The sequence below is a fragment of the Diaporthe amygdali genome, assembly GCF_026229845.1.
Source record: "Diaporthe amygdali strain CAA958 chromosome Unknown NODE_7_length_1459731_cov_64_868725, whole genome shotgun sequence".
Classification (NCBI taxonomy): Eukaryota; Fungi; Ascomycota; class Sordariomycetes; order Diaporthales; family Diaporthaceae; genus Diaporthe; species Diaporthe amygdali.
The window spans coordinates 512,741-538,943 of NW_026517027.1; the positions used below are offsets into that span (position 1 = coordinate 512,741).

Sequence of the window (26,203 nt, forward strand, 5' to 3'; positions counted from 1 at the left end):
TTTGACTCTGTTTACAGTGCTTTAGTAACCAAAACACAGAATGGGTGATCCGACTGTTTCGAGGACCACAGTCTCAATCGATGAGCCGGGCGATTACTTGTATGCAATAAACTCTGGAAGCGAGTAAGCTCTCGGCAGATTTAGAGTTGCGAGTATCGAACTGGGCTGCGTAATTATGATGAAATAGAAAGTGGAGTAAGATTCGTCCTATCGATGCTGAAGCCTCTTCGTCTAGAGATAGAGAGCCAGGCAGCATATATATTTACAGGATGTTCACCGCAGGGTCTCGTTGATCGTATGCAATCTCAACACAACCCTTCTTGATACCATGGTAAGGCAGAGCTCGCACAAGAATACAGGACCTATCTAGTGGCTTTAGGAAGTTCTTTCAGACCTCCATCAGTAGAGAAACTGTCATCAAACTTGTAATCTGGAGGTCTGGTGTTCCTGGCTCGAACAGACTTGTGGCCGCCTTTATGAGTGACACTTGCAGGGTACGAGGATTTCCTTAATACGGCAGTAAATATCTAACAACCTCAATGTACCACGAGAAATATGGGTCTCATTCACACAGTAGGACTAATTTCTCTCATCTAGAACTTGATCTGACCGTCTGAGGCCATTTAATCCAGCCAATCGAACGGTCGGTAACTCCTTCGAGACAAGCACGAAGAGCGGCTCAGCGACAACAACACGGATATCATATCTACAACGTACACAATTCTCATGCAAGTGCCACTAGAGTCTAGAGGATATTGTTGATTACTTGATGGAAACCCCATGCGCCACCCCCAGCCACCATGGGCTACACCTACGAGCAGGAGAAAGCCCTCTTCTACCAGCTGCAGAACAAGCTCGTAGCTCTGAAGTACAAGCCCGGCACCGCCCGAGTGGCTCACTACGCGGACCTCGAGAACAGCGTGCTAGACTTGGCGGACAGGCTGGTCGAGTACATCAAGGCCTGCGTCGCCAGGCGCCACCGGAGGCACCAATGTCCGGATGATATTATCCGTAGGTGGGAGGAACTGAATAGGATGTGCCGAGAGTTGGCGGCTGAGGCGGGCAGGCTCAAAGAGGAGACCAGACGGGTTCAGGCTGCTAGGAACAGTGACGGGTCGTGTTCAGCAGGAGGCGCGTGCCGGAGGAGGAGGGTGGCCAAGGAGCTTGATGTTCCGAGATCTCTTGTGGAAGAGGGCTAGAATTTTGTAGCGTTGATTTGCGTCGACCTCAAATTGAAGAATGCATACATGGGGCGATCCTGGGATAGACTACGATGAAGACAGCAGGACAAGAGTACGGATTAGCAAGGAAATAAGTGATGGATGGAGAGGAAGGATTTGATGAAAACCTCGAGGGACTCAGACGATGCATTGTAGGGAGACTACGAGATCAAATTGAGAGGCATCCTTACAAGATGGCACAGATCGATTTATATTGACCTCGACCCCCCTAAGGCCCGGTCGTTGCGGTCGTCCGAGTAAATGATCAGTTCGCAAGTGCCAAGATTCCCTTTGCAGTTGCATCCAGACGATGTTACACCGTTCTATTCTCACCACGTCCTATACTTTATATGAAAAGCGAAGGCCTGCAATTTACAGGCGATGTCTAAATATTTACTTGAGAAGTGAAGTCCATCCAGCCGTGGCTCATAAACGAACGTGATCGCGTAAGGGGGTATCGTATCAACTCAAAACCCACCCACTCTCTCCTCCTGGCGCCTGTGTAGGCTTGCCTGTCTTTTTCACAAGGACCCAACTCCCCTCTCCTCCAGGCTCTCATCCCACCCGCCAGTCTCAAGCAGCCACCCGCCGACCCGCTCCTTGACGTGCGTTACCCTGTCGCCCAGGGCGCTCTTCCACTGTTCCTGCACGGTGCGGACCTTCTCCTGCAGGTCGTTGGTCAGCCTGCGGCCCTCATGCCTCTTCATGGCCTCGATCTCGTCCTTGCTTCGCCCGTCCTCCTCCATCACCCTCGCCTGCGCGGCGACCACGGCCTCCTTGACCTCGTGGAGCAGGCAGAACAGGTTCGTCTGCGACTCGATGAACTGGTACGTCGACTTCTCCGAGTGCAGGAGCAGGCTGAAGAAGTACTGCAGCGGGTGGTCGACGTAGCTGGGGTTCTCGACGATCTCGGCCTGTGGGATCTGGATCCGGAAGTCGGCGAGCGTGCGGCCGTCCCACTCGGCCGCCTCGTCGTCGTCAACGACGCCGCCGGGCCCGGGCCCCAGCGGCACCCTGTCCAGCAGCCGGCACAGCGGCGGCGCGATATCCCAGAACGCCGACAGCTGGACCTCTACGCCACGCACGACGTTCTTCTCCACCACGTCGTGGAACTCGCTCGTGCGCTGCAGCACCTCGCTGGCGAAGGCGAGCGCCCGCTTGCCCGCATCTTCGGCAAAGAAGGCCGACGCGTGCGCCATCTTCTCCTCGTTGCCCGCCAGCCGATACGGCATGATGACCATTTCGCGATACCGGTCGTTCCTGTCAGACAGCAGGTCGTACACGGCGCGGTGCAGCAGCTCGCGCGCCTCGAAGATCCACTTGAGCAGCGTCAGCTTTTCCAGCAGCTCAGGGTGCTCGTCGCCCTCCTCCTGCGGCATGTTGGGGTTGGGCTCCTGAGTCTCCACGAAAAGCCGCGACCGAAGCTCGTCGAAGAGCTGCGTGGCTTTTGTTATACGCGACGTGAGGAGGTCGTTCAGCGGGACCACCACGGCGGTCTGGAATCGGTCGAAGTCTTTCTTCTCCAGGTCCTTCGTGGCTTGTTTCTCGCTCTCATTTGAATCTGCGTCGATGGCTGCGGCTTCGTTGTACGTCATGCGCCCCAAGCCGACTTCCTGCTGCAGGTTGGCGCGGAGGGCTTGTCGGCGCTTGTTCGCTGCGACCTCGCCTTCCTCGCGGAGGGTGCGGCTGTCGCGATTGAAGCGGTCCTTTGTTGCTTCAACCTCGGCGAGATCGCTTAGGGCACGGACTGAGGCTCGGATCTCGGTAAGGTCAGGGTGATTGTTGTTCACGGCCGGGTGATGGCGGGGGTATGGCGGTGGGAGCGTTATTAGTCTTGAGATGTCAGTGTAGTTTGGGTTTGGGGTGTTGGGAAGAGACAGTGACTGCTGCTGCAATGGTGTTCGTGTAGCCTGAGGAGTAAAGGCTTGGTAGGTCTCATCGGGCTGTTGCTCGTGCCAGCCCTGCTTCTCCGGCGGGTACTCATCCGAGGCTTGTCGCATGCTGGATTCCCCTGGACTGTCGAGCCACTGAAGAGCCTCGCGTGCTTCTTTCGGTACGCTCATGTACTTGGACTCCCTTTTCGATCGCTCCCACCTCGTCGAATCTCCAGAAGACGCAGACTCCCACCAACGGCTGGCAGGGCGGCCGCGAGAGTCCGCGTCATGGTTGTCACTCACACTCATACTTAGAATGGGAGACAGCGTTGGTCGGTAGTCGGTATTCCAATTAGGGTTATTCGGGGGCGGACCAGTTGGTGACATTGGAACGGAACTCGTCGAGGCAGGAGTCGAGCTCGACTCTCCTTGTTTTGAGCTCTCGCCCTGGTACGTGGACCCGATCGAACCGCGATGAGACCTGCTGGGTAAAGATGATTGCGGGGTCCACTCGCTCCCCTGAGAGGTCGTTGACTCCCGGCGACTGACCATAGGACGGAAGAGGTCTCGCGTCAAGTCGAAGATCTCCGAGCCCATGGCGCCGATTGCTGCCGAGTACCTTTCCCTCCTGATCCTAGACTCATTGACAATAAAGTCAGCGAACAGACAAACTCTCTCTACGTCATCGGTAGCTGCCGCTTCCTCCTGGGCGAAAATCTGGAACCGCTCAACTGTGTCACGGGAGAACTGTTCTGGGTTTTGCTTGATGACCGAGTCTCTGTTGATCGATTTCGAAGATTTAGGTGTCGCAAGCACTTGCTCGAGCGTCATCCTTGCTTTGGAGCTCGAAGCCGATCGGCTATGGGCAGGTGGCGTTGGTAGAGCTTTCGGAGCCACTGATGACGAACTCTTGGAGGCCTGCTGAGACTCCAGTGGCCGCGGAGAAAATGGAGGCGTTGATATTTGCGTGCTTGACTGTCCTCTTGCCGAATCAAGAGCTCGTGGCGTTGACCCGCTGCTCTCTTCTTCTTTGTCCCCCACCCCTGCGCTGCGTGGCGTGGTTTGAGAAAATCCACCACTTCTTGGAGTTCCCCTGCCGATGGTCATCTTCCTCGAGAGCCCGCCAGACGGTGGTGGAACAACAATGTTGTCCATGTTAGCAATAGATCCATCAATTGAAAGGCGCGTGGACCTCGTCCGGCTTTCATTACGCCTTTCTCGCAACGTCTTGTCGCCTCGAACTGCGTTGTTCCTGTTCAAAGCAGCACTTGGGCTACTCGAGGACTCGGGCTCCGCGCTGGCATCAACCCTCTGAGCCGGATGTGGGTCCACAGACGAGGACCGTTGCCGGGCTGGTTCTTGAGGTGTTGTTTGAGACTGAGAGGTGGTCTGCTCCTCATCCACCCAGTTGGCAGGCGTAGGTGGCACCGGGCCAAGAGCCGTGACACCGCTCGGAGGCGGCCGTCTCGTCGGCGGTGAGGCAACAGGGTCGCTCCCGCTAGTGAAGTTCCTGCTGGTGCTTTGAGAACGAGACTGCGCAGGCGGAGGGCCGGGAGGTGGCGGCGGCAAAGGAATGCTTTGATTCCATCTCGTCTGTGAAGCTGATCTCGACCTCGCTGAAGTTGGCGTGTCAAGAGCCCCTGTGGAAACTGCTCTACGCGAGCCTGGAGGTAAGCCTTGAGATGAAGCATCGCTGCCATTCCTCGAGGGGCCGCCTTGCGGTATCTGGATACTCAAAGGATTTGGTCGCGAGGATGAGATGGAAAATGGATGGCGATGGCCTCCGCCGATTGACTCCGGGGAAGGCGTCGTTTCTGGGTCTTTCCTCCGTCCAAAAGATGGCAGACCGAATCGCCTCTCACGAGAAGAGCCCCTAGCATTTGGGGGAGGTGGAAATGACTGGTTTCCTACAGGCTCAGGTGGAGGACGATGAACTGTGGGAAGAGGCGCTCGAGTCAGAGACATGTTGGCAGCGGGAGCCCCATCGAGATACATGCTGGCCGGCCTCTGGCTTCGCGGAGGGGAGTACGGAGGAGGGGGCAGAGGCGAGCCTGGTTGACATGTTAGTTAAATTGACTGCACCCGTGATCGAAGTCAAGGACAATCATTACCAGTGGAGTCAGGTGAGCTCAACTGGTGGCTCCTCTCCGGCCCTGGCCCAGGCATTGGGGATGGCAGCCACTCTTGCGGGTTGTAGGGCAGGATGGCGCTCGAGGGAGTCGGGGCGTTGTGAGAGTTGGAGCTGAACGACATGGCAGAGATTGGAGTACTGCCTTGTTGTGAGAAGGGGCCAAGAGACGAGGTCAACAAGGGGTTCAATCTCGGGCGAAGGCCCCTGGGATCACGGTTGTCGTTCATGACGACTGAACCGGCAAGGAGCGCCTCGATGGTCCGATCACTGTCTATATATGCGCATGGAACAGATGCCGATGCGACGTATCCGCTGCAAGTAACAAAAGTGGACTGAGAGCAAAGTTCCGGTTAGGCAGGAGCAGAAGTGAATCAGTCCCTTTTGGTGCGGATCGCCTGGCGCACGTCGTGCGATGCCCTCGGGATACTGTCCTCGAGCCCGAGCCCCACGTCCTTGGCAAGCTGCTGTACGTGTTGTACCGCTTGAGGACGTCTCAGTCCACGGTAACCACACAGGTCTTGCGTTGGGTTGCAGACTGAGCAGATTGGGGGTAGGGACAGAAGTAACAAATCCAGCCCGCAAGTGAGGCGGCGGCTGATTGTGTCAGGTTGTGGTGAAGTCCAAGAAGAGCAGCTGCACTAGATTAAAAACAGGCGATTGTGCAAGCCGGTGGTTGACGATCGCCAGTCCAAAGGTTGTGCAGGGGGCCTGGTCTCGTCTCTTGGGAGTGGTACCGAGGCGCAAAGCACGGTTGTAACCCCCCCTCCCTGTGAGTGGTCCCAATATCGGCCTGCATAAAGGTTGCAGACGGCCCTTCGCTTGACCCGCTGATGAAGGTGTCCCCTGTCCAAGACCGGTAGTGCACAGTAACCTCTGCGTGCATGTAGCAGGCTCAGGGTCTGCAAATTGAAGCCCGATGAGTAGAGTTTGAGGCGACCCGGGTGAGGGAGCAGATAGGCCAGAGATGTACCAAATCAGTTGAGTAGCGTAGGTAGCACAACACCGGCCCAGGCTAATGTACGGTGTGATGTACACCCGCGGGAAGCCATGCAGGCTCCGGCCTTCTGAGGAGCGCAAGGAGGGAGGGCGGCGGGCGGAAGAGCCAAGGACACGGACACGATGATGGCTGGAGCTGTATTTCTCGGCGTCGACGGCGCGATCGGAAGGCCGGCTGGGGGGATGGACCACACTGCTGGAAGGGGCTCCCTGATTGCTGGCTTTTGTCGCTGCTCGCTGCTACATTGCCATGACCGCTACTTCGCGGGGTGACTCGCACAATGCGACGTCCGGTTCAACGGCGTGGGCAAGAAAGGAGAAGACAGGCCAAGAGGGGGACTGAGGTGGGCTGGTGGAGGGTGATTGGGTGTTGCATGCTGCCAAGTTGCACGCCAGCATGCTTGTTGGATCTATTCTTAGACCATCATCGACAGGAGACATTGTCGTCTTATTCGCTGGGGCGTGTGTGATGGAGACGAGGCCGGCGCTTAAAACCTATCGACGTCCTGCTCAGAACCCCATGTGATTTGGCTCTGTTGGTCGGATATGTGGGGTCTGGTCCTGGTTCCCCCTCCCCCTCCCCCCACCAGCCTGCATATATCAAGCCCAGATAAGCTTAGTGGAGCTCTGTTGAGAACTATAGCCTATGCCCTTCAGAGCAGGGTCCAGAACACTGGAGCTGTCATCCCAGTCCAAAATGTTTGCTGGAGCTGAGCTCTCAACCTCAGCCGTCCAGCCTGTCAGTCAGCCTGTCCACGCCAGTTGAACCACCACTACACAAACTACTAGAACAATATCACCCTGCAAAACAACTCTGCTCGGGTACTCTGTCTTCCATGATGCAGTGTAACCCCAACAATATGCGTTCTCGAAGACGACACGATACCCGTCTTACTCATCAAAGCGGCCAAGAGTCTCTAGTAAAGTGGCAGCTTCAAAAACGTCGTGGCCCGTCCCGTCGAGCATCAATTATCCTAGCACGGTGACATCGCAGCCCTCGACTATCTGTCTACACTGTCCCCTGCCCTAGGAAACTTGCTCGTTACCATGGAGTAATATATAGCCACGGAACACTCCTTTTCCGCTGCACGATGCCTTCCTTGCCCTTGACTTGACCTCATCGCTCCCTATACTGTGTGTGTATGTTCAGCCCTGGTGGTCGGCGACCTGCTGCTTCTACTATGTGCGTAACATAGTACGACCACATGCTATTTGTGGGGGCAAATCAGCATCATTTTTCTTTTCGCGGGACCATTTTTGACCCTGCCAATCCCTATCAAATCCCCGAGACAAGACCATACATAGCAGAGCGACTTACTGTGTACAGTAGCTGGTTCCATGTCAGGCCGGATCCTGACCTCCCCGACCCCTCGGCAGACCAGAGCTTAGAGCTGGTCTCCTCAACGGGTCACTGTCCACAACAAGCTCGTGGGGTCGCTTGGACCCAGTCCCAAAAATAGGCAAATTAATATCACAGTTCACAGTTGCACCAAAAAATCTTCCTAGGGACACCTTACCCAGCTACGTTCACGGTCAACACCCGATGGTCGAGCATGGTTGGCTCTGACCAACGGCCCCATGGTCGCCATTCGGCATCGCTTCTGGCCCAGACGCCATGGATCTCGCAGTCACAAACCTTGACAGAATTGACCGAGCCGCGCCATGCACCAGTCAAAGCGGACGTTGCAGCTAAGCATTTGGTCCCAGCTCGCACCGTGCGTCTGTCACCTGCAAACCAGTACCGGCAGCGTGGACCCGGACGCCCGGCGGCCGAACCATCCGCTTGCCTGTTGGTGCGTTGCTTTATATAGAACGCTTGCATTGCTGGGACAATTACGGCCCTTTCATGAATGAGGGGATTCGCATTGATTTGCTCAGGGAGGGTGGTGTAACCAGCACCTGGCATATCGCTGCAATGAATGACACGAATGATTCGAAATCGGGTGACCTATTCCTAGATCACAAACTGCGCTCAACAGGCCGTCATCTTTGGAATGGGAAAGGGGGTTGGGTGGCAATCGCGTTTGTCTGTATTCACTGCCTGCACCCATGAATAGATTTTCCGTACTATGTCCTGTGATTGTCTTCTTCTCTAATCCTAGATCCCCTTTGTAGCATCTTGCAGCGTGAGAGGGACTAGACTGAAGAATAATGCCTTTCAGGCGTATTGATGCTTGGATGTCAGCTGGCCATGCCTCAAGATCCACAACTCTGGATGTATACAAATGGAACGATACAGCCCTAGGATTGACACTCTCCTGCCTCCTGCACTAGATCCTACTAGTTCAGCTGTACAAGTGCAGGTGAAATACGTCGCCATTCGATGTTGCCATTCAATGTTGCCATTCAATGTCACCATTCATGAGTTCAGGAGGCTCCACCCATGTGCATGACGGTATATGGAGAGGCACCACGAAGTAGCTCCCTAGAAGCAAAGTTGCACGTGCTGCAATGCTACGCAAAATCACCTTGAAAAATGTCAACATTATCTTGCACAAGGCTCCCCACACGGCTGTGCGATACGGCTGTCGTGAGCAAGGCTTTACCATACAGTTCTCATAAAGTGAAGCTATCTCTCGTGGCTGTTCCAGAATTGGCTTTCTCTTGCGGCTATCTCACACGGCTACTCAATCGAGGCTTCCCAACACGGCTGCGAAATACCGCTATCAGACAGGCTGTCAAAATCGGCTTTCAAACAGGCCATCACAAACACTCCTCAAACACACTCCTCAACACACAAACAAAGCTCTCAAGACAGACATTTCTCAATACAAACAAAGCTCTCAAACAGGCTCTCAAGCACGGCTCTCAAGCACGGCTGTGAATACAGCACGACTGTCAAGCACGACTGATCTGTGCCCCACTGGCTCACACTGGACTCCAGGGCTGTCCCCAACAGGACTGGCACTCTTGGTTGCCTGATACAGATTTGTACACTGGGCCGTGTCATGCGGCTGTTGTACTCTAGGGAATACACATGAGGGTTTCCCAACGAGGCTTTCCCACCAGAGGCTAGGCTATGGAAGGTTGTCCTATTGAAGGTTATTTTATAGAAGGCGATGTCTTAGAGAATGGGAAGTTGTTCCACATGATTTTGTTGCATACGAAGTTATCCTATAAGGGGTTATCCCATAAGAGTTAATCCCATAAGAGGTTATCCCATAGGAGGTTATCCCATAGGAGGTTATCCCATAGGAGGTTATCCCATAGGAGGTTATCCCATAGGAGGTTATCCCGTGAGTTGTCCTATAGGAGGTTATCCCATCAAAGGGTATCTTATTGGAGGTTATTTCAAGGAAAGCATGGTCACTGATGATATCGAAACTTTGTGGGTTATGCGAAATTTAGGGTTAGAGGCCGATTGCTGTATTTGGGTACCTATTTGTCTGGTCCCTGCCTCTATCCAGACCTCCTAGCTATCGCCAGTGCCTCCCCACGCACAACTGCTGACCCATGCCGTAATGGAGCCGAACGCACACCTCAGAAGTACCAAACCACCTGGACGAAGCCATTTCCTCCAGCGAGGACGCGCTGGAGCTCCTCGTCGGAGATGTTGAAGAGGTTCTGGACCTCCTTGCCCTCCTCCTCCGGGATGAAGTCAAACGACCGCCAGATGCGGTCGACGAAGGCCTCGAGATCGTGGTCTCCACCCTTCTCAATGACGCCCTCGATGGCCTCATTCAGGCCGTCAATGGTGATGTTGGCCAGGGGTCCGAGGTTGACCTCCTGGTCCTGGGCCTCTGCTGCATATCAGCTTCATGTTACGGTCACAAGAATGTTATCTCAGGGGGACCGGGCATGGGAGCAGATATGGAGTCAAACTTACCGCACTTGAGGTTCTCGTCCATCTGCTTTGGGCCAATGCCGATGGGAGCTGGTCCGTTGGGGTCGACGAGGCCCTGGCACTCCTCGTGGATGGTCTTGATGCGGATGGTAACCAGGTTGTTCTCATCCGGGGTGTTGTTGATGGGGGCAGCGGCGAGGTGGTTCTCATTCGGGATGCTCTTGGCATCGACGATGGCCTCATCGGCCTTGCTGGTCTGTGGGGTGATGTTCTCAGTCGACATGATGACAATTGATGATGGTCTGGGTTAAATGATGGAAGCTCTGCTGAGGAAGTGGACTGGTGTGGTTTGTTGAGGGAGAGGTTGGAAGGTTTGCTGAATTTCATCAGTTGAGGGAGAGGTTGAAAGAGTTGGGTGGCCCAGATTTTATAGCAGCAGAGGGTGAATGGCTCGACTAGCTCCGTTCTTGGACCGCAGGATATAAGTGCCTTGCGAGGATGTGGGAGGTAGCCCATATGGTTGTGCGAGGTACCTAGATGACCCACTGGGATGTGAAAGGTACCTATTTGACCCTCGGGGTTGTGGAAGATAGCTTACGAGGATATGGAGGGTGCCCGCCGGGGTTGCAAATGGCAAATGCACAAGCCGCCAAAGAATGCCATGTATAGCGCCTGTTGCCTTGACTGTGGAAGGCGATTCTTGAGGGAACAGAGGGCATTGCCTCCATTATCACTGTATCCACAGAGTGCAGAAGGTATTTCTCCAGGGGCCAAGAGCAATTCGTGTGACCAAGTGCGTTGTGTAGAGAAAACTTGGAGAACGTGCTAGATTTTTAGAGAGAGCAGTAATGCACAAGACTGTCATAGACTATTGCACCTGGTGGGTGAGCACCTCGCATCACCATATATCAGCAATTGGACAATATACGAACAGCATAGGAGAGTTTGAAAGCGCGAAATGATATAAGCTACTTCTGAATCATGTATTCAGTCGCTGTGGAAGATGTTCCTTGGGGTAGGGACAAAGATCTATTGAGTATTACACTGGGTATACATCTAAGATACTTGGTAATTTTCAGAAGGGAACACAATTTACTATTGCTTAGTATATTGGCAGAGAACGAAAGACGACTATCAAAGGGGTGCAGGCTGTTCCTGAAGACTACATCAGAATAACTCTATGTAGGAATATTGTTTGTTAATGTAAAAATTCCGGACCTCTATGTTATATTCTATTAGCTTAATGGTCACTGTTCTGCGAACACTTTCTAATAATTTTTTGGTTGGTGTCTTTAGACAGAAGTAGATCATTGTCTGCTACATTTCATCCTATGTGTCTCAAGCTTCCGTCTCGTACTGTCTCTCGTCTGGTACTATCTTGATCGTGTTTGGACTGGCATGAATACACAGCATGAACAAATTCGCAGTAATAGACTGTTATGCCCCCCTCCCCCGCGGTCCAGCCTGATGTATTTTTTGACAGGAGAATGGTTTTCTTTACAAATACTACTGGGTCATCAAAAGTAATGTGAACTATACGCATCATGTTCGCACCCATATAAGGTTGCAGACTTCGGGATGAGCTTCAGAGCCCATAGTATATTGAGGTTGCAGTGGCTCTGTTTGGCATTCCTTACTAGTATTAGGAATCTTTCACCATGAGTGCTCAATCCAGATATACAAATCTGAGTTACCTATATACAGAATATGTGGTTTCTGCCGAAGCAAAGTAAAATTGACAAGTCGTTGTCTAGCTTGAACAAGATGTTGTTGTTTAAGCTCATATAATAAGTGTGCCACTCCTGATAAATTATAATCAAGTAGTAAACAGCGGCTGTATCAGAACCCAGTGTAAATATTCGTCACTACTATGCTGGCAAACGCGGCTTTCAAGAAGGATAGCCGCACAATCTAGCTTGAATGGAACTGAAGCCAAAAGATCATTTTGAGCCAAGTGGTTCGCATTATTAATGATCATCAGGAAAGATCACGTCACTCTTATATGTTGAATTTGAAGGTGTTGGGAATTGCTAATTAATGAGGCTCAACTCCATTGAACAGTGGCAAAGATTACCTTTGAAACCAGGAGACATGGCTGGTGTGCTTAATGTTTGACTATCACATGGAAGGCGTCCCTTCACAAAGATCATCATGTGAATAGGGCGTTTCAGGCATCCATGACCTTCCAACCTTCTGGCAAGTAGCGTTCATTGTCAGTGAATCGGCGTAGGATCTCCAACAACTAGAAGCATCTGAGTCACCAGTGACTTGAAGTTGGGGCCCAAACTGGTTTCTATGAACCAGCTCACCTCGCCAGCCAACTCTCACCCTTTTCTGATCCCTTGCAAGTTTCATCTTCCCTTGGGATTCTCACGGTCTCTTAAACCTAATCGCATCAACCATCACCCTACGAAATTGAGAGAAAATGGAATTTCATCCATTCCAGGAGCTCCCCATCGAGCTTCGTCAACTCATTTGGGAATGCTCCCTCCACGAGCACCTCGTCATCGATGCACCAAGACCAGTCTGCCGCATAATTACGCCAGGGAACAAGTTCGGCCATCCCAAGCATCCACCCAAGCTGGTAACTCATGAATACTATGCCCTGGGACATGTCTGCCGTGAGTCACGCGATGTCCTCCACCGGTCTGGTCTAATCAATTCCTCTCGCGGCTATGTGCCTGCGACCGACGTGCTCTTCATCGACGACTATGATGCCTGGAGGGGTCTGGAGCACACCACGATGCGTGGGATCTACCACCTCGCCCTTTCATCTGAGTTCTGTTACGATTTGCTGAAAAAATCAAATCACTCGGCAAGGCGGTCTATTGCTTGGAATAGCCACTTCTTGCTCCAACAGGCACCCTTCTTCCTTGACGTGCTGATGGCATGCCCCGAGCTCAAGAGCACCTCTGTAATTTTCCCATCCCTCGAAGAGGACATGCCATTTTTCGCCGACCACTTTCCCCCGCTTGCTAATCGCCCGTCTTTCCTAAAGGCAGTGCCTTACTCGGAGACAAAGAACATACGAATCCGAGGGCCCTACACCTACGGGTCGTGGTTGCGGGGAGGAGCAAATACGAAACGAAAATACCTTGGGTCGTTCATCAAAGACGTCAACGAAGTATGGCGACAAACATTGAATTGTAACCAGGGCAATAATGATCCTCGCCGAAGCATCAAGGTGCAGGCTGGAGTCCTCCAGTGCCTAGAAGAGCCGTTCAAGGTCCCGGAGTGATTGTCCTTGATCTACAAAGCGCAACAACATGAGGGGAACAATGGACAGCTTGAGAATGAGGGTGAAAATTAAAACATGTGGTTTCCTCCAATTTTCTTTGGGTAAGAAATGACAGGGAATCCCGCAAAGTTTTACTGGAGTGGTTGATATGCAACGCACTTGGGCGGGATACGGAGAGTTTGTGCACGTCACCATTCCTCTATCTAGTCTTCACTCAACGACCCAAGGGCGCAGGCAAGCAAGGTTGTCAGGCATGAATGGAATGTATGCATTCAGGAGGAACGAAATTGATGCTGGTTGGGGTCACACAGGAAAACAGGGTCAGAGGGCAGAGGGTAGTGAAAGATTGGTTATCTGTACACTACCATATCGGAGGAATTCCGCGTCTCGAGACTTGTGAGACCACGGGGAATAGAATATCATTCTTGGCCAAATGGTGCATTCCACTACTCATTCCTTGAAAATGAATGCTTGCTGCCACCATGTAGTCGCAAAGACAATTAATCTACAGAAACAAATGATGAGGAAATGAACAGAGCTTTTCCCAGAAGAGGCTGAATATCAGCAGCAAGCTGTCCATTAGACAATTGTCCTGGAGCAAGCCATGCAAGTGAGTTCTGTTTTCAGAAAAATAGAGCCGAGTGAATGAACTGACAAAGCTGCATTGTCTATTGTGTCGTGTCCCCACAATAGCCTGTGGTCCCAAGAGCCTATTGTACTTGGGTACTTGCGCATGTTAGACTGCGCGTCATTGGCCAATTGACCGGTACCTTGACGAGTGGACATTCGTTTGCAGGCCCTTGTCCCTGTTCCCGCTCCTCGCTAGGCTCAAAACGGTGAGCTTCAGGCCGATCAGGGTCGCGACGCCTTTTGTTTTGTTGCGCGACCGCAACCAGAACGCCTCCAGGCTTTCAGCTCCCAACTGCATCCCCTCAATTCCCTTTCAACAACAACATCGCACGACAACGCTTACTGTGCTCATCTGACCCACAGAAAGACCACCTCGTCAATTCATCACCCTATCACTCATTCACATTCCCCTCGAAGGAGACGAGAAGTCACTTACTGAGATGGCGAATCCCTCGAAGAAGGGTGCCTCCAAGGCCGAGGGCAGCACGCTCACAAATCACCCAAACAAGAAGCCCACCACCAAGGCCGCGGCCCCGAAGCCGACTGCCAAAGCGCCGACCACCAAGCCAGCAAATGCGAAGGAGACAGCCAAGGCCTCGACCACTAAGAAGGCGACAACTGCGAATGCGACGAAGGCGACTTCTGTGAAGCCGGCCACCAAGAAGGTACCCACCAAGAAGTCTGAGAAGAAAGAGGCTGCTGCAAAGGCCACCGCTGCTGCCACTAAAGCAACTCCTGCGCCCTCAACCCAGGCCACGATGTCAGGCGAAAAGCCAAAGCCACACGCCAACACCTCCCGAAAGCGCAGGGCACCGAGCATCGACGGCGAGGATGAAGCCCCCGCCGCCACGATATCCAAGAAGCTCAAGGCCGACACTTCCAACTTGAAGCGCAAGGCCACTGTCGATGCCGGCGAGAAACCCAAGAAGGCCGCAAAGATTACCAGGAACGATATCGCCAAACCCAAAGATTCCAAGCAGAAGACCACCGCCAAACCCCCTGCTGCATCTGCCAAGAAGCCCACCAACAAGGCAGTTTCTCAGTCTGCGAAGGCCCCTGCCGCTGCTAAGTCGACTGGTCGCACTACGACGGCCTCTAAGGTCCGAAAGGCCCAAAAGGCACCTGCCGCGAAGTTGAAGACTAGAATTCAAATCAACTTTGCGCCAACCCAGCCTCTTGACATCTTCATCTTCGGCTCGGGCGAGTCTGGCGAGCTCGGCCTGGGCAACAGGAGGGTGGACGGAAAGAAGCCCGTCAACGTGAGGCGCCCCCGAATCCACCCCTTCCTCTCTGCCGAAACCGTTGGCGTCGTACAGATTGCCTGCGGCGGAATGCACTCTGTCGCTCTCACCAAGGACAACAAGATCCTTACTTGGGGCGTCAACGACCAAGGCGCTCTCGGACGCGATACCACCTGGGACGGTGGTCTTCGTGATGCGGATGCGAATGCCGATGACAATAGCGGAAATGACTTCGAGGCCCTGAACCCTATCGAGTGCACCCCGGCTGAGGTCAGCACCAAAAACATTGTTGACGGTACCAAGTTTGTCAAGGTTGTCGCAAGTGACAGCGCTTCATTTGCCTTGACCGTGGACGGTCGCGTCTACGGATGGGGAACTTTTCGCGTAAGTTTTTGACAATCTTCCGCCATGTACGCACATCAACTTACAATGTATAGTCATCCGATGGCATTCTCGGCTTCACCAAGGATGTTCTGGTTCAGTATGAGCCTGCGCTGCTTGAGGACTGCAAGAAGATCGTGGACATCGCCGTTGGCAACAACCACGTGATGACTCTTGACAACAAGGGCAAGGTTGAGACGTGGGGTGCTCCTGAGCAGAATCAGCTTGGTCGCCGCGTCGTCCAGCGCGATATGAAGGCCTCTGCCCTGCGACCTGGCGGTCTTTCATTCAAGCGCGGCATCAAGATTGCCAAGATTGCTTGCGGCTCTTATCACAGTTTCGCCATCGACGACCTTGGCCGTCTCTATTCGTGGGGCCTGAATAACTTCGGAGAGCTTGGCCTTGACCAAAATGCCGGCGAGGACGACGCTACCGTACTTGAGCCCACCCTCGTCGAGTCCCTCGCCGACTACTCCATCGCCGAGGTCTCCGGCGGCGAGCACCACTCGATTGCTTGCACCGACGACGGCCGGCTCCTGGCCTGGGGCCGCATTGATGGCAACCAGACAGGCCTGACGGCGGACAAGTTCAACGACGCCAACACCATCTTCGACGAGCACGAGAAGCCCCGCATCCTGTCAGCCCCCACCGTCCACGAGGGCTTCCCCGCCGTCGCCTCGGTCGCCTGCGGCACCGACAACAGCTTCGCCATCACCCGAGAAGGCAAGGCTTACTCCTGGGGCTTCTCTGCCAACTACCAGACCGGTCAGGGCGAGCAGGACGACGATGTCGAGGTCCCCACGCTGATTGACAACTCTGCCGTCCACGACAGGAAGATACTTTCTGCTGGCGCCGGAGGCCAATTTTCGGTTCTTACTAGCATTCACCAGAATGCTTGAGCGCATCCATACCAATTTGATTCTTCCTGCGCATTTGTCTTGGGGGCATCCATGAGAGCCTCTGAAGACGTCATGTCAACTTCACTTATATGCACTGCACTTGTTGTCCAGTGGAAGGCAGAAAAATGTCTGATTTTTGCATTGTATGAGTATTTAATCGGGCATGAGGAGTGACCTCATGCTCATGGTCTTTGCGTCTTGATATCAGGCGGAGAGGAACAGATTGTCCCGAGGGCAGGGATTTAAATGATTACGTTTGACGGTGAAATGAATGAAGGTCAAGGAAAGGATTTGGCAAGCTCAGGAAGGCAAGGCACAGGGAGTGAGATGAATTCACGGCGTTCAAGGACTGTATTCGAGGAGATGGTCTACATTTTGGACCAAGGAGGCCGCTGCTGTTCTAGAATACAACCGCAGAAATGGAACAGCTCATGAAACACCACCAGCTACGATCTTTGCCATGTTCCCACTGCCCCTAGAGCTGAAGATGCTCATAATACCGAAGCCAACGTAGAAGAGCGCCAGGGGGTAGGCCACGAGGCCTCTCATGCCGCGCATCCTGCCCACGGCGCAGAAGATACCCGAGGCGCTGTAGGTGCACCACATGATGGCGGCGGAAGTCATGACGATACCCAGGGGCGTGTCCATGGGCATGACGATGCCGAGGAGGCTGGTGGCGGTCAGGGGCAGCAGGCAGTAACCCAGAACGGAGGCGCTGCGGAAATAGGTGAGGGTGGAGGATAGCTCGTTGGAGTGCGGCTGGCCCGGCTGCGAGCCGTAGGGGGTCGCCTGGGACGGGTCGCCGCCGTGGTGGCCGTGGATGGGGTCGCCGTCCTCGAGGGGCGTCATGAGCGAGATGATGAAGTGCAGCGATATCGAGCCCAGCGCCGCCAGCCCGTAGATGTAGCCGAAGTGCAGGTTGCCCGAGAAGAGGAGGAAGAAGCCGAACAGCCCCGCGAAGAGGATTGGACCGCCCAGGTCGCTGTCGTCCATCAGGTGCTGGTCGATGCGGCGGAAGGGGTTGAGCACGGCGAGTGTCTGTGGAAGGATAACCAGATGTGTTAGCTCAAGCTTCGCCATGGCAAGGGGACATCAAAGGTAATGGGCGCACCTTGGCCTGTATGTGCGTGAAGTTAACGCCCAGCTCCTCCAGCAGCGGCGGCTCGCCCTCGTAGCCCTCTGTGGAGAACGCGGCGATCCAGCCTGTCCTCAGTCCTCCCTGCTCGCCCATTCGTCCCGAGACTCCTGCTGCAGGGGCGCCGAAGCCGTAGTTAGCAGCGCCGGCCGGTGCGCCATAGCCGCCGTACGAGGCTTGTGAGGGTGTCGCGTGTCCCGAGACGTCGGTTGGTGCGTATTGTGAGGGGTAGAACTGGAGGTTCTGGGCGGACTGGGGGGCGTAGGCTGGGTTGCCCTGGGGCTGTGCCCCGTAGCCGAATTGGGACATGTCTTGAGGCTGGTGACGATGCTGGCCGGAAGCAGAGGTTCAAGGAGCTGTCGACTGTGAATCGAGCGAGACAGCGAGCTCCCTGGGCGTATGTGTGACGGTTTTGTTCTCAGCTGAGCTCAATGATGGAGCGAATTCAGTAAAGACAGATGCGTAGAGCTTGCACGAATGGTTGGAATTGGAGAAGGTTGCAGTGTGATGTGTCGTGGTGTGGTGAGAAGAGCAATGCGAGATGATGCAGTCCTCCAAAATGTCCCTTGTTCCATCAGGGGCCAGCTGGCTTTGGTGGGCATGAACAGCTGTTCCCAGTCTCCCAGTCTCCCAGCCTGCCAGGCCACGCCACTAACAAGGCAGCTGTGCAGACAAGGCGCTACTCAACGCTACTGTAGGAGCTCAGCTGTAATTCGCGGCAGGCAAGGCTGGTCCAAAATCCATCGACGGCCCGATGATCGGCAAAATTTCCAAACCCTGTCGCCTCCGAGAACCAGACCACCGAGAGAGAGAGCTTCAACTTCCGTCCCGTCAGCGAATTTCCCTGAAGCGCATCCTGCCGTCTATGACACCACGACCCGCGTTCTGAATATCGCATCTCCCTCGCCTTGTCAAGCCCAGAGTGTTGCATATACCCAACGTCCAAAGAAGCGAGTGGACAGTCAGCATCGCGGTTCGCAGAGACTAGACCAGCGCAGAGCCAGATACTTTTTCAAGATGGTGAGTCGCGCCAGCTTGAGCTTGTCGCATGATGGCCGAGCCATAACATGGTCTCTGTACACACCATAGGGACACTGTCGCTAACATTTCTCCCCTCTTCCAGGCTTACCGCTTAATAACCCAGGTCATCTTTATCGGCACCCGTGTGGTCGGCCGCGCCTTCGCCGAAGCCTACAAGCAAGCATCCGCCTCGTCGAGCTACCAAAGGGCGCAGCAAAAAGCAGGCGGCTCGGTCTCGGGCCGCGCCAACCTGTCGTCGGGCATGACGCTGGAGGAGGCCGTCAAGATCCTCAATGTGAAACCGCCACAGGGCGGCAAGGCCGACATGGAGGAGGTCATGGACCGCTTCAAGCGCCTGTTCGACGCGAACGACCCGCAGAAGGGCGGCAGCTTCTACCTGCAGAGTAAAATCCTGAGGGCGCGCGAGCGCATTGAAGCCGAGATAAAGCCCGCGCAGGAGAAAGCGGCCCAGGAGCAGGAGGTCAAGGAGGGTTGGAAGCCGAATATCTACAAGGACAAATGATGACGGAGGGCTCGGGAGAGGCTGCAACGGATCTGGAGTGCTGTCTACAGCGCGGAACATGCGCTCCGGCCATGATACTCCGGTCCGAGGAAACGGCTATCAATCGCCGCTGGGATGCTCATTTCGCGAGAGGCATGAAATCCCTACGCTCCAGCGACAGATCCGGCCATATCCCGTGCAGCTCCCCCAGAAATAAGGCCGAAATCCCTTCAAAGGCGAGTCTGGGAGTATCTGCGCCTCCCACTTCTCAGCGCCGGCGGCTGCTCCGCTGGCATATTCTATACATACTACACATCTTCACTCGACATTGCATGGCGTTTATTTGGGCGTGGGTTTACGGCGCGTGCGAGGGGTCGCTTTGTCGGCCCAAAAGGCAAGACGGTTAGGCTATCTGTGTGCCATAGATTCTTGTGTATATTACGAGGCCGCGCGAGGCGGGAAAAATAGACACGCTTCAGAATTGAGGCATGATTGGGAACCAAATCCTGCACAGTCGTGGGGCGCGCGCGTGCGTGGGCGAGCGTTTTTTGAACGCCGAACTATGAATGATCGATCGGTGTTCTCATTATCGCACGTTTGATGAAGAACATGTGTAGAGAAGGATAGGCCTACAGCCCTGACGGGATCATAGGCTGCCTGAGCACATCCCTCTTTCTAGACCTCCGTTTTGACCACATTCCCAGGACATGCTCCTTCGAAAACAGCGCCTTCCGCGACAAACCCTGAAGGAACTTGACAAGCTCGGGATCAACAGATATATGAGGCTCGTCAGCAGTCCCTGGTTGCGAAGATCTAGCCTCTTCCACATAAGCCAACAGTGGTTCTTCCTCTTCATTGAGGAACTGGTGTCCATGGCAGGCAACTTGATGCTGGATGAAATACCGGAGCTGGAGTGAGGCCGCAAAAGACGAAAAGGCCGTCCTTGATCGCGGGCTTTGCTCAAAGCACATCTTCGACCAATGTGAAGAGCACTGACCGTGATGTATCCCCTTGCATAACACACATTTATGCCGTGATACGAGGCTGCCGTCGTTCAACCGACCTTGCACAAGTAGGTCTTTAAAGTGGATACCCATCACCCGGTCCAGCTCAAGTAACAGCCCTGGGGAGGCTCGTTTCGTCAGCTGCTCGGCTTCGAGAGCTCGATACCCTGCATAGAGGGCCATTGATCTGATTATGCCAACCGACTCCATCGAGTTGTCGAATTGAAGCCTCTTCAGTGTATGAATTGCTGAGCTGAGTAATGCAACGGTTGGCTCGAATGATGCATCCTTCCAGTGCGTGATGTATTGAGACCAAGTGTCTGGTTGGCTATTGTTCTCCCGGGCTGGGGTCAGCGCTTTAGGAATTCGAAGAAGAAAAGGGTTCAGAGATGCGTAGAAGAAAATTTGTGAAGGAGCGGATTGAGAGGGAAATATTCAAGCTGAAGACGAACCGAAGAAACTCAACGGCTGAGCGATGAATGAATCGGACAGCATCCGTTTGCTTATGTCTGGTGTCTAACGTGTCTGGACCATGTGCCAGCCATGTCGTATCTACGGGCACCACTTCCACGAAACCCAGGCAACGACTCTGAAGAATTCTCTCCATATCTTCAGTGACTTCGGCCAATTCTTCTGATGGCAAAGGTCCGATTGGAACCTCCAAGACTTTTTCCTCATCCAGTTCGAATGCGTAATGTAGTCCAAAGACGCTCAGCTTCCATCTATCCCGAGTCCCATAATAGGCAAGTTCAAGCAGTCGAGAGGTCTGGGGCCGATACGAATCTGGGACCCGTCTCAGCATCACCCGGTAGAGCTCGTCCAAGTCAGTTGGGAGTTCACGGAGGCGGCGTTGTAAGTCAGCAACGCCATCTCTGTTCATGAGGCCTACCATCAGACTCTGCACGACGAGACGGACCCAGAGGAAGACACCTGCCGATGCTTCAACGACTTCTTCCATCAGCGCTTTTGACTCCTCTGGGTGAGATTTTAGAAGCCTTTGCATTCTAAAATCATGTTCCATTTTGTCGCTGACGTAGAAGCTAATGTCTTGATGAGTGAGCTGGTGAAGCTGCAGACGTGGACTTGCTGCGAATGCGTCCTCGAATACAGCCCAAGGTCGGCTGGAGATAACCGCTTTGACATTATCCCGCTGGCAGATGGCCTTCAGAATCCCAGCCAAGTCGCTCATTTCGGTACTCACAGCGTCATATTCGTCGAGCCCATCTATCGAGAGAAAGAAGCATGCGTTGGGTTGCTGCTGGAGAATCCTGTTCAGCGCCATCAACAGCTCATTGCGGCTTGGCTCGAACGAGGTCGGCCGTTCCGATGATAATTGCATTGATTCGAAGCGCTCTGGGAACGCAATCTTGACGCGTTCCGTGGATAACGCTAGATCGCCAGAGCCAAGGTGAGTGAAGAACCTCTGTTCCTCGTTCCGCCAGAACACGCCATTCGTCTTTGGGTGGGAGGCCTTCATCAACGCAAGGACTAGAGACCGCAGTAGTCCAATTCCCGACTTCTGCATCTCTGTGCCGAGATAGTAGAAATAGAAAGAGGCTTTGAACAGTTCCCGCCCTGCCGCCCAGCGTGTCAAAGCATCGTCCAGCTTTGGGTGCATGTTGATGTGCTTCATAAGAGTGCTCTTCCCAGAGCCCGCCTTTCCGGTGATCCAATATGTGCCGCAGCCCTCAGTCACAAAGTTGTTGAAATCATCCCACGGCACCTGAGTCTCTGCCGGACTGCTTTGGAACACCCAGTCCAAAGTGCCCTTGTGAGGGGACCATATTCCTTGTTCTCGCTCCTCCATCGTCGGATACCACAGCGAGCTTCGGAATGCCCGATCCATGTTCCAGAGCTGTTTCTTCGAGCTGAATTCGGTTGAAATGATGGGGTCTTGGCTCTCGGGCTCGCCTTTGCCCAGGCTCGCCATGATCTCCCTATGTCGTCGCGCAGCTTGTTCATTGCTGTCCAGCTGGGCAGAGAGAATGGCATCCAGGCCCACCTGGCTCTCGAGGAATTTGGCAGCGATCTCCCTCGTCTGTGTGTCCAGGGCCATAAAAGTTTCACTGCCCAAGGTTGCCTGCGCGTCCAATCTGTCCCTGAGACTGACCACGACCCGGAAGTTGAGCTGATCACGAAGGCCCTTCAGTCTCTGCTCTGCCTCCTCGATTTCACGTTTCCTCCAAAGCGTAAGTGCTGTCTTTTTGATGACGTTACATACGGCTAAATCCTTGGGCCGAATCTTGTCCATCATCTCGGACACATGCGATGCTGTCGCAACCGCCTTGGACGCAAGCTCGACCATCTCCTTGTCTGCCGCATTTTGCTGAGACTGCTTCTCGTTCGAAGGCTGCTCGATCGAAGTACGCAGCCGTCCAGCAGTCTGTTGCAGATCTCTGCTAAGCAGAAAGAGCTCACCATGGCGCTCGATGCTTCCCTGTTCCTTGATTTGCGCCGCAGTCGAGAGGACTTCATCAGTAAAACTTATAACTGCAAAGATATTCGCCACGAGACTCAACGCTGAGATTGGATCCATTGCTGAAATTGAATGAAAGAACACCGGTAGACTGGAATCATTGACTGTAAGTACGCGTGCATGGAATTCTCAAGCATTGGAGGCCGCGCATATCAGATCATGGTGCTATGCCATACTTGTGGCAATAAGGGCAAAGTCAATTGTCGAGGTGATTGAGCAAGATTTTGTGGAGGCTGGATACTCGTAGCAATTCAAATTGAAATTGGTCGGGAAATCATCCTGATTCGGTTTCCGATCTCCTCTTGTCAGACTCCAGAGCGGCTGGAATGGCTGGCGAGGCTCACTCAATTGATGTCTTCGTCAACAACTTGCCTGGGGAGGGGAGAAATCCATTTGTTTCCCAAGTAGACAGCAGGCTCCCGCCACAAATGTTGTTTTGGAAGCTTTGTGAGATCATGTGGTGAGCGTCGGAACAACGTAGCACAGAAGACAGAGAGAGCTGAAAAACATAATCCGGCCGGAGATGAGTGCTCAACATATCCACTAGTCCTGCAAGAGGGGATTAGCCGACAGCCATAGCTGTGTGACAGTGCCGTAGCATGCATCAGTAAGCTTATCGCAGGGGCAGCAGGTATTTACACTCGGAACTGCCCATGTGGCTGGTGTATCAGCTTGTGTCACCATAAGCCACAAAATGTCGACCGCTCGAGCAGTCCAGGACGAGTGACAAGGCACAGCAAAATTGGGAGTGTTATACCGAGGTACGAAATACTCCATTACCCTAAAACCTAGACAGACCTCTGTATAGCGAGTAGCCTTATCAAATTAAGACGCAGCCCAGCCAACATGCAATTTGCCTTGTAGACCTTCCTCAAATCCTCTAGGCTTTCGTGTAGCTATTACTGGATCAATCAATAATATGACAAGTTTGAGATAGGCGTTGAACATTAACTTCTCTACTACAGAACTGCCAATTTCTTTTCTGGGTTGAAGATCATACTGCAAGCCCAAAAATAAGCAACTAAAATACCCGCGTATCCTACAAAAAGAGAAAGACATAAATCGTCACTCCCAATAAGTATGCAGGCCATTCAAGAAAAGTCGAGATAGCCAACCCAGCACAAAAGTTTCGGCAAAAAATAGTGCAAGCAGAGAGACACTTGATTCAGATCATGGTATCATTATTATTATTTTGTAAAGCCAGAGTAGGACCCGCTATCTGTAGATTTGGTCAGGGCCACCTCAGTGGTGCCCCGAGTGCTCTCGAAACATGTCCTTTGTGCCTCCCTTGCCCTTCTTCCCAAAAAGCTTCCCAAGGAAGTTCCACCAAAACACGCACTCAGCCACAAACTCCTCGACCTTGAGTGAAATAGCCACAAATGCCATGATAGCGAAAGCTGCCCATGACATCCACTTGAGCTGGGAGCTCGACGACACGGTGATATCGACGACGCCCACGGCGAGGCCCACAACGTAGGCAACCATAGCAATGACCGTGAGGATGACGCTCCCCAGCAGGAGGAAGAACGCGGCGGCGGCGGCGATCGTGCCGCACAGGCTGTAGACCTTGGGCGGCAGGCCCTCGTCGGAGCGGAAGCTCAGCGCGGTGGCGGCGAGCAGGATGAGGAGCAGCAGGCAGGTGAAGAAGGCGGCCAGGGCGTACATGACGACGATGGGGATGAAGAGCAGGTTGACGGTCCAGGTCGAGAGCTCCTCGCCCGCCTGGTGCACCAGCCTGTCGACCGTGTTGACGGCGCTGTCGACCGGCTCGCGGATGGCCGTCTGCGCGCCCTCGGGCACGAAGAAGACGCCGAGCGCCTTGGCGAGGACGGCGCCTGGCTGGAAGCCAAAGATGGTGCCGTTGTTGGCGGTGGAGTTGAAGGAGGTGTCAGCTAAAACGGTTAGGTTAGCACCGAGATAGAAATTTATATGCTCTGGATGGAATACTCACCAGTAGAGAAGAGGCGTGTGCACGATGTCGATGTCGTCGTGGAGTTGGAGTCGCTCGTCGAGTTCGAGCTCGAGCTCGTAGCATTGCCGCTGCAGTACGTCGTCAGGTGCAGAGACATGGTCCTTGGAATGTCTATGTCGTCAAGGGCGCTAGCAGCCTCCTGGAGCCACTTGTTCAGGGCGTCCTGAATGGAGCTGAGGACCTTTTCCATGAGTCCCACGACGGCGTTCTCGATATCTTCGAGCTTGTCTCCGATCTCGCCGATGATCTTGTCGGCCTCCTCCGAGGCGGCGGTCGCGACGGCCCCGGCCGCGGACTCGACGGCTGACGCAGCGCCGGAGGCAAAGGTCTCAATCGAGTCTGCGGCATCCCCGGCTTTATCTGCGGCGTCGCTGAAGAAGGATCCGATGCCTCGCTTAGTCTTGGTGGCCTCTGTGTTGTTGTCCACGAGGGTGATCACCGGTGGGTTGAAGCGGGCAAAGTCGGTCATGTTGATCTGCCATGGCGTCAGCAATGAAGCTCAAAAATGAAAATTCATATCACACTGCCTGATTTTCTGCTGTCAAAACTTACTGTGACGAGGGAAAGGTCACTGCTTCCATCGCCGTGCCTTCCAGCAAGGAGGATGATGAGAGTGAGGACCAGTACGGTAATAGCGAGTGCTAATGTAGCACCGAGCCTGAACATTCTCCAGATAAATCTCTTGGACTTGTTGGCTTTTTGGGAATGAGGGTCCTGTTTCTCCGAGTAGGACTCGTGTGTTGATCCCTCGGGCTGCCAGCCATTTTGCGGCGGGTAACCTTGCTCATGGCGCATGTCCATTTTGATAGACCGGCTATCCAAGTGACTGTATTAAAGGAAAGAAATAAAAATGGCGTTGAGAATGAAAGAATAAAAACTTTCGAAAAGATACGGTCGCCCGTCTCGTGGTTGTCTAAAATTCGCAGTTGACTGAGAAAATCTCGAAGTGAAATGGGTATAAGCGGCAAGAGGCTATAAGCCTTCAAATATGAAGGATGGACAGAGACTCTTTGAAAATGAGCAACCAACAAGCACTGAAACGGGCCAGGCGTATTTGTAGACAATGTCATGCGGGCACGAGACCCTCAAACCCAACAATGGGGTCCAAGGGCCTCTTGAACAAAGACTCGAAAGAAGCAGCACAATGGATTGCAGCAACCGCGGAATGTAGCAGCCTGTGGTAGGTCTATTGGCTGTCATGGCCTGGCCTCTGGCTCTCACAGTGACAATACGCGCCAGCTGGGGTCTCGCGGCCCCACCGAGGCCCCACCCTTGCAGGCGGTTCCTGGGGTCCGGCCTCACGCCAAACACATTATGGCCAATGGCACAATGACTTCTGTTTCAATCGCGCGAGCCGCCCACCAATCAATTGGTCGGCGTTCCTGAGCGTTCGCGCCCACCTGGGTGAAACAGACGACGACACCTCGACTTACATACATACAGTACACCACTTGCTCAGCCATGCATGCCACTCCCTGCATGCCAGCAGACAACCTGCTTGCGACGTCAACACCGAGGGGGCGGGTAAGAGGCAGCCAATACAGCTGCATGCAGGCTCGCAGCTACGGTGGCTGAAGCGAAGCCAGTCCCCTCGGTCGAGTCGTCGGCTGTTCTATTCTAATCAAGGTGCTCACCCGACCAAAACTAAGCCCATGATCTTCCGATCTACGCAGCTGGGCATGGATAAGAGCAGGAATGTA

The 26,203-nt window shown here is 53.8% G+C and overlaps 9 protein-coding genes across 9 annotated transcripts; 4 read left to right on the top strand and 5 right to left on the bottom strand.

Moving 5' to 3' along the window:
- Positions 1 to 800: 800 nt before the first annotated feature.
- J7T55_013782 (uncharacterized protein) lies at positions 801 to 1,199 on the top strand (the record flags this gene model as incomplete). The annotated part of the gene is made up of 1 exon (XM_053140687.1): positions 801 to 1,199. One exon carries the CDS (start codon positions 801 to 803, stop codon positions 1,197 to 1,199), a length of 399 nt encoding a protein of 132 aa, XP_052996119.1.
- Positions 1,200 to 1,741: 542 nt separating this feature from the next.
- J7T55_013783 (uncharacterized protein) lies at positions 1,742 to 5,452 on the bottom strand (the record flags this gene model as incomplete). The annotated part of the gene is made up of 2 exons (XM_053140689.1): positions 1,742 to 5,145; positions 5,206 to 5,452. The coding sequence occupies 2 exons, from the start codon at positions 5,450 to 5,452 to the stop codon at positions 1,742 to 1,744; spliced, it is 3,651 nt and encodes a 1,216-aa protein (XP_052996120.1).
- Positions 5,453 to 9,359: 3,907 nt separating this feature from the next.
- Positions 9,360 to 10,288, bottom strand: J7T55_013784 (uncharacterized protein; the record flags this gene model as incomplete). The annotated part of the gene is made up of 3 exons (XM_053140690.1): positions 9,360 to 9,467; positions 9,717 to 9,961; positions 10,048 to 10,288. The coding sequence occupies 3 exons, from the start codon at positions 10,286 to 10,288 to the stop codon at positions 9,360 to 9,362; spliced, it is 594 nt and encodes a 197-aa protein (XP_052996121.1).
- Positions 10,289 to 12,430: 2,142 nt separating this feature from the next.
- On the top strand, positions 12,431 to 13,243 carry J7T55_013785 (uncharacterized protein; the record flags this gene model as incomplete). The annotated part of the gene is made up of 1 exon (XM_053140691.1): positions 12,431 to 13,243. One exon carries the CDS (start codon positions 12,431 to 12,433, stop codon positions 13,241 to 13,243), a length of 813 nt encoding a protein of 270 aa, XP_052996122.1.
- Positions 13,244 to 14,313: 1,070 nt separating this feature from the next.
- On the top strand, positions 14,314 to 16,394 carry J7T55_013786 (rcc1 domain-containing protein; the record flags this gene model as incomplete). Its single annotated transcript, XM_053140692.1, has 2 exons — positions 14,314 to 15,498; positions 15,552 to 16,394. 2 exons carry the CDS (start codon positions 14,314 to 14,316, stop codon positions 16,392 to 16,394), a joined length of 2,028 nt encoding a protein of 675 aa, XP_052996123.1.
- A 429-nt stretch (positions 16,395 to 16,823) lies between these two features.
- Positions 16,824 to 17,838, bottom strand: J7T55_013787 (golgi membrane; the record flags this gene model as incomplete). The annotated part of the gene is made up of 2 exons (XM_053140693.1): positions 16,824 to 17,432; positions 17,506 to 17,838. The coding sequence occupies 2 exons, from the start codon at positions 17,836 to 17,838 to the stop codon at positions 16,824 to 16,826; spliced, it is 942 nt and encodes a 313-aa protein (XP_052996124.1).
- Positions 17,839 to 18,546: 708 nt separating this feature from the next.
- On the top strand, positions 18,547 to 19,072 carry J7T55_013788 (mitochondrial import inner membrane translocase subunit tim16; the record flags this gene model as incomplete). The annotated part of the gene is made up of 2 exons (XM_053140694.1): positions 18,547 to 18,549; positions 18,653 to 19,072. 2 exons carry the CDS (start codon positions 18,547 to 18,549, stop codon positions 19,070 to 19,072), a joined length of 423 nt encoding a protein of 140 aa, XP_052996125.1.
- A 608-nt stretch (positions 19,073 to 19,680) lies between these two features.
- J7T55_013789 (small s protein) lies at positions 19,681 to 22,591 on the bottom strand (the record flags this gene model as incomplete). Its single annotated transcript, XM_053140695.1, has 3 exons — positions 19,681 to 19,850; positions 20,076 to 20,411; positions 20,587 to 22,591. The coding sequence occupies 3 exons, from the start codon at positions 22,589 to 22,591 to the stop codon at positions 19,681 to 19,683; spliced, it is 2,511 nt and encodes an 836-aa protein (XP_052996126.1).
- Positions 22,592 to 23,773: 1,182 nt separating this feature from the next.
- Positions 23,774 to 25,304, bottom strand: J7T55_013790 (uncharacterized protein; the record flags this gene model as incomplete). The annotated part of the gene is made up of 3 exons (XM_053140696.1): positions 23,774 to 24,423; positions 24,483 to 24,978; positions 25,056 to 25,304. The coding sequence occupies 3 exons, from the start codon at positions 25,302 to 25,304 to the stop codon at positions 23,774 to 23,776; spliced, it is 1,395 nt and encodes a 464-aa protein (XP_052996127.1).
- Between the last annotated feature and the right edge of the window lie 899 nt (positions 25,305 to 26,203).